At 34.7% G+C, this 7,019-nt stretch overlaps 1 protein-coding gene across 1 annotated transcript in view; it reads left to right on the forward strand.

The window, feature by feature from the left end:
- LOC117100326 overlaps positions 1 to 2,732 on the forward strand; it is a 4,455-nt gene extending 1,723 nt beyond the window's left edge. The window contains exons 3-5 of the mRNA XM_033239974.1: positions 226 to 395; positions 496 to 1,240; positions 1,326 to 2,732. Of these exons, the coding sequence (XP_033095865.1) occupies positions 226 to 395; positions 496 to 1,240; positions 1,326 to 2,732 (2,322 nt within the window). The remainder of the gene's footprint in view (positions 1 to 225; positions 396 to 495; positions 1,241 to 1,325) is intronic.
- Positions 2,733 to 7,019: the final 4,287 nt, after the last annotated feature.

Raw genomic sequence — 7,019 nt, forward strand, 5'->3', positions numbered from 1 at the left:
AGTCAAACCAAACTAAAAGATAAACCATTAAAGCAATTAAAGGTTGTTTCTCCTATTAGTGAAGTCACTGCAGATATATTACGCCTTAAGCAAATTGACGATCCAACGCTTAGGAAAGTTAGACAATTGGCTGAAAGTGGTGAGCAGAAAATAAGTAAAAACGGAAGTACCCACAGGTATGTTAAATCCAATGGCATTATCTATAGGGAATTCAATTCTCCAAAGATAGAATTTGGGAATACATTTAAGCAAGTAGTAGTTCCAAAGGCTTACAGAGAACATGTCTTAAGGATAGCTCATGAATCTATTCTAGGTGGTCACCAGGGATCCAAGAAAACCAGGGACAAGGTAATGAGTAACTTTACATGGCCTGGAATGTTAGCCGACGTGACCAGGTATTGTCAATCATGTGACATGTCAAAGAACCATTCCTAAAGGTAGGATAACGAAAGTCCCATTAGGTAATTTTCCTTTAATTGATGAACCATTTCAAAGAGTAGCGGTAGATATAGTCGGACCCCTTAAGCCAGCAACTGAAAGAGGCCATCGCTATATCTTAGTACTTGTAGACTATGCTACAAGATATCCAGAAGCAGCACCTATGACTACAATAGGAGCTGAAGCCGTTGCTGAAGAACTATTATCCATGTATTCAAGGTTAGGTTTTCCAAAGGAAGTCTTAACTGATCAAGGATCTCAATTCATTTCAGGTATAATGAAAGAGGTAAATAGATTACTTTCAATTCATAGTATGACTACAACCCCTTATCATGCCATGTGTAATGGTCTTTGTGAAAAGTTCAATGGTATACTGAAGGCTATGCTAAAGAAAATGTGCGAAGAAAAACCTAGGGATTGGGACCGATATATCGATCCACTTCTATTTGCATATAGGGAGACCCCTCAAGCTAGTACAGGTTTCTCGCCATTCGAGTTATTGTATGGACGCACAGTGCGCGGTCCTATGAAAATTCTGAAAGAATTATGGACTGGTGAAACAGAGGTAAGTGAAACCAAGAATGTTTACCAATATGTGTTAGATTTACAGGAACGTTTAGAACAAACTTGTCAGTTAGCACGAGAAGAACTTCAAAAATCTAAGCAGAAATACAAGATGTATTATAACAAGAAGGCACGAACTAGAGATATGAAAGTAGGAGATGAAGTCCTCCTTCTTTTACCCACGGATAACAATAAGTTATTGATGCACTGGAAAGGACCGTTTCCTATTAAAGAAAAGGTAAGTTCAATGAATTACAAAATAGATTTTGGCCACAGGACATTTTGGCCATAGGACCAAAACTTTTCATGCAAACTTACTGAAGAAATATCATAGAAGAGAGACTACAGCATCGATGATGGACCCAAATAAACGGGGTGTTTATGAGATCGTATGTACTTCGGTTCTTGAAGATAAACCACATCAAGAAGTAGGTAAATATGAACTTCAATCTTTCCATACAGACAAACTTATACATCTTCCTCCTATGGTTCAGAATGAACACATTTCTGACGTTAAAATTGACCCACGGCTTAACAAAACGAAAACTCATCAGGTAAAGCAAATACTACTGCAGTATAAGGATACTCTTACAGATATCCCAGGTAAGACAACGTTAGGAAAACATGTAATCAAATTGACTGACACTAAACCAATTAAAAGTAAACCCTATCCAATACCCCATGCACTTCGGGAAGACATTCGTAAAGAAGTTCAGAGCATGCTTAGGATGGGAATAATATCTCATAGTAATAGTCCTTATGCATGTCCATTAGTGGCAGTTAAGAAACCCGATGGTTCTTTAAGAGCATGTTGTGACATAAGGAAAATTAATTCCATAACAATATTTGATGCTGAACCTGTACCTGATCAGGATGAAATATTCTCTCAATTATCTGAAGATCGTTATTTCAGCAAAATTGACCTTAGCAAGGGATACTGGCAGATTCCAATGTCAAAAGAATCTAAACCTATAACAGCTTTCGTCACTCATGATGGTTTGTACGAGTTTAATATGATGCTGTTCGGCCTGGTAAACTCAGGTGCCACATTTAGCAGAGTAATGAGGAAACTTTTAAAAGGTATACCTAACGTACATAACTACATAGATGACATACTCATTCATACTAAAACATGGGAAGATCATCTACAGAAAATTAAGGTAGTGTTTGATAGACTAAAAGGTGCTAAATTAACAGCTAGGCCTACTAAATGTTTCATTGGTTATGAAGAAGTTGAATTTTTAGGACACATAATTGGACAAGGTCTAGTACGACCAAAACCTGATAAATTAAAAGCTATTGAGCAAGCAGAAAGACCAATCACAAAAACACAGGTAAGATCTTTTCTCGGTTTAGCAGGATATTACAGAAAGTTTATACCCCAGTTTGCAGACATAGCTGCACCATTAACAAACTGTACAAAGAAAGGAGAACCAAATGTAATTAGATGGGATGAAGCTCAGGATCAATCGTTTCAGATGTTGAAAGGTATGTTATCGAGATCCCCTGTACTTCAACTACCTGACCTCAATAAAGAATTCACGTTACGAACTGATGCATCTGATACAGGCGTAGGTGCAGTACTTCTACAAGAAATTGCAGGGGAAAAGTTCCCAGTAGCTTATGCAAGTAAAAAATTGAATAAATGTCAACAGAAATATTCAGTAATGGAACGAGAGTGCTTAGCGGTAGTATGGGCCTGTCTCTTATACACATCTAGATGTGTATAAGAGACAGGCATGCAAACATTAAGAAAGAAAGAAAGAAAGAAAGAAAGAAAGAAAGAAAGAAAGAAAGAAAGAAAGAAAGAAAGAAAGAAAGAAAGAAAGAAAGAAAGAAAGAAAGAAAGAAAGAAAGAAAGAAAGAAAGAAAGAAAGAAAGAAAGAAAGAAAGAAAGAAAGAAAGAAACAAAGAAACAAAGAAAGAAACAAAGAAAGAAAGAAAGAAAGAAAGAAACAAAGAAAGAAACAAAGAAAGAAACAAAGAAAGAAACAAAGAAAGAAACAAAGAAAGAAACAAAGAAACAAAGAAACAAAGAAACAAAGGTATAAAAACAAAACCTAGGCAGCCTGTTGCTGACTGGGTAAATGGTAGTGCGCTGAAAAGGCAGTAACTCAAATATACATAAAAAGATAATAGTAAATGTAATGGACAGACACGTAACATAAACTACGACACTGATTTGTGACCTTTGTATTTACAAATTTATGAAGCTAATCAAATCACTACACATCCCCTTTCCTGAGATATCAATCACCAATATCAATGAATGCAAAAATAATCATGTTATCAAACAGAGTTGTTTTTTTTACATTGTCTACAATAGATAACTTTATTTTACATTTTAATAGTTTGTTTTACACTAAATACGTTTTTTTCCCTACATTTTCCTTATACATCCACATGCCAAATGCAGTACAATCAATCATTGTATAGTTAACATAAATATACAATCACTAATAATAAACATACCCTGGTTTAATGTTTGGTTTCTAAGTACAGGAATATTCTCACTGTTCACGATGATAATGCACAATAATTTTTTATTCAATCAATTTCCTTTGTCGTATACTTTTTTTTTACAATTCTCAATTCAAAGATTGATTGAAAAGGCATTAAGTGCAAGAAAGCTTTTTTGATGCCCTACAAAGAAAGAACAATAAAAACTACAAAATAAAAAGATAAAAGATAGTAATAGAAAACGATTCATTTATAAATCAAGATTCTTAAAAAAGAGTAATGATAATATGACATATACAGTGGGGAAAAAAGTAAAATTACGACCAATTAAAGTAAAGTAAAGATTACCAGTTTTATCTATATTTGTTTATTCTCTTTTAAATAAACTAATACTTTGTAGATGTTTATATTGTGTTCTAAGCCATTCCATATTTTGGCACCTCTATAACTGATACTGTTTTGTCCCATTTTTGTTTTAATTAATACAGTGGTAAAGTTTTTCTATTTCTGGTTCCATAGTGTACCTTTAATTGTGCGAAAAAATGTATTAAAGGTAATAGGAAGCTGTTTATTATGAAATTGAAAGTGTAATATTACCATATGCTTTTCATAGAGATCAAACATATTTAATGTATTAGATTGTAAAATTAGTGGTAATGAAGGATGGTGAAAATGAACTTTGCATAGCATATAATTCGAAGTGCTTTCTTTTGGAGAATGTGAAGCCTGTTTAATTTTGTTGAATTGAAGGGGCCCCATACGACTATTGCGTATGTTATGTAGGGGAAGAATAATATGGATTTATATATTTGTAACATTATTGAATAGGGTAAAAAATATTTCAATTTATTCAAGATTCCTATTACCTTTGAGACTTTATTTGCGATGGCATCAATATGGTTATGAAAAGATAGAATTTCATCAAGATCCTAGAAATTTTATATGAGTTACTCTTTCGAGTACAGAATTATTAATTGATAATTGTACATTTGTAAACTGAACTGTACTATTGCGGCTTCTAAATATAATATATTTTCTTTTTTTGGTGTTGATTGTCAGCTTATTTGCTCTAAATCATGCTGACAGGCGGTGTAACTCACAGTTCATCGTATCACATGCATATTGTTTAGGAACATATTGGAATCTTCCGCAAAAAATGAGTTCTATATCTTCACACACCGAAAAATTAATAAATAATAGGAACAAAAAAGGACCAAGTATGGATCCTTGCGGAACACCAAGAGTCAGTTCTCTTTTTATGGATTTCTCAGATTCTATACACATTTTTAAAATTCAGTAATTTCTATGCACAAGTTAATAATTTGTATGTTATTGCAAAATGAGCAAGTTTATTTCAAACTTATTTTTTATGATTTTCTACATTAGCAAGGGACAATACATCTTTAAATACTGCGGTGTATCATGGGTCTGGTATTAAATACGACTAAAAGTATTTTTTAAAACAATTCGTTTGGTAATTTCCAACCAATGGCGGTTACTGAGGACAGGTGAGATATGTTGATGATGATGATGATGACAAGCTGAAGTATTATATGCTAATAGAAAACGACCAGGCCTATAACACACTATGAAAACATTTTGTCGAGCAGCTCTCCCTAGTCTAGTCATTCATCCCTGTCCTTATTCCGCGTTATCTCGCCTAAACAATGTCTTTTTGATAAATTATTTTGTACTATTGGCCAGGGATTCTCAATTAGTTTTATTTTCTTTCCTTACAGTATTTTCTGTTCATTCTTTGTGTTTTCCTTGAAACACTGCCTTCTGTAGCTTCTAAATATTTATGTTCTTGCAATTGAGTATATTATTATTATTATTATTATTATTATTATTATTATTATTATTATTATTAATATTATTATTATTATTATTTGTAATGTCTTTAACATTGTTGTTTAATGAGTTTTTGGAAGTGAGCCCTCTTTGGGGCGCTTTCAGTTCAACTAGTTAAAACGGTAGTTATGGTACCTTATGTTCTGAGGTAAATATCGTTAAATTGTTAGTTTAAAACTTGCATAGGTTTTATTAAAACTAATTGTCTATATGTGTATGTGCTAGAGATAATGCTGTACTCTAGCTTAGTATTGATTATTGAAATTTGTGCGTATTATGGCACGAGTCTATATGAGCATGTCTAGCCTAATTTTTGATACACTATGCATGAACGTGTATGTAGGAGCCCGCACGCTGTGTGAGCAAAGATGTGACCTTTGACCTACGGCAGTAAACTTTCAGATTTTGTTAGCCTAGCTTTGTTTTTATAATATTTATAAAGGGTAATGGCTATTTTGTATATCCTCTTGGAAATTGTTGCATCACCCAGCTATGTGATTATATTTTAGAGATAATTTCTGTACCATCCATGACTTTGATTATTGAATTATTTGCAGCTGGATAGCCAGTGATCTTGGATATAGCCAGTAATCTTGGATACGTCTTGAGAGGACAGCACAGTTTATGTAAGAAATATAGGGTACATGCATATATCCTTGATATATTTAGTACTGTACTGCATTTTATACATCTTGTACTAATGTTGGGTTATGTCTTATTAGCATCTATTGCTTGTTGTTTTTGCAGTTACCAATAAATGTTCAACGAATGAAAAGTGAACACGGTTATACGACTGGATTTCAATATTGTCTTTTATTGTCGGGCCAGTACAGTAAATAAACTAAGATGTCAATCAAGTCTAGATCATCAAAGCACTCATCGGCAATCTCTGCCACTGTCGCTGAGGCCAGAGCTGATGCTGCTGTAGCGGAAGCCCGCCTCCGATATGCCCTAAAAAGAGCACAAGCAAGAATGGATGCCCTGAAAGCAGAGCTGGAGCTAGATAATATTCAAGTACAGGAAGCCTTAGTCGCAGCCGAAGCCAGAGCTTCTGTACTACACGAATACGACCAGGATAGTATTGGTACTAGCCCAGTGGGTTCACTATTGGAGTTACCGGTGGACGATCCACACGGCCGCACTTCAAATTATGTGACAGAGATTCAAGATGCTGATGATGAGTCGTTGGATGACCAGCCTCTGGATCAGCAAGAAACAGGTGGTTACCAGGTCAACACTAATAAGGAGGATTCAAAGAAAGTGGAGTTGCAGTTAGCCTCTCATATAAGCAGAATCATGTTCAAACGGGACATAATTAAAACCAGCCTACCCACATTCGATAACAAACCAGAAACGTATAATTCTTGGAAACATAGTTTCAAGAGTAAATTGGAGGACCTTCAACTCTTGCCCACTGAAGAAATCGACCTGTTGATGAAGTATACGACCGGCCAATCAAAACAACAGGTGTTAAGCATTAGCATTGCCAACACAGCCAATCCTGAGTTGGGGCTAAGAAGAGTATGGAAAAGGCTAGATGAGAGGTATGGGTCGCCGGAGTGGGTTGAAACAGCAGTCAGGAGGAAGCTTGATAGCTTTCTAAAAATTTCCACTGATGTAGGAAAGTTGTATGATTTTGCTGACATTCTGGGAGAAATTGAGACATTAAAAGCTGACCAAAATATGGCACATCCTTGTCTTACTTC

The sequence above is a fragment of the Anneissia japonica genome, unplaced genomic scaffold, assembly GCF_011630105.1.
Source record: "Anneissia japonica isolate Jap-2015-1 unplaced genomic scaffold, ASM1163010v1 scaffold1984_len102452_cov112, whole genome shotgun sequence".
Lineage (NCBI taxonomy): Eukaryota > Metazoa > Echinodermata > Crinoidea > Comatulida > Comatulidae > Anneissia > Anneissia japonica.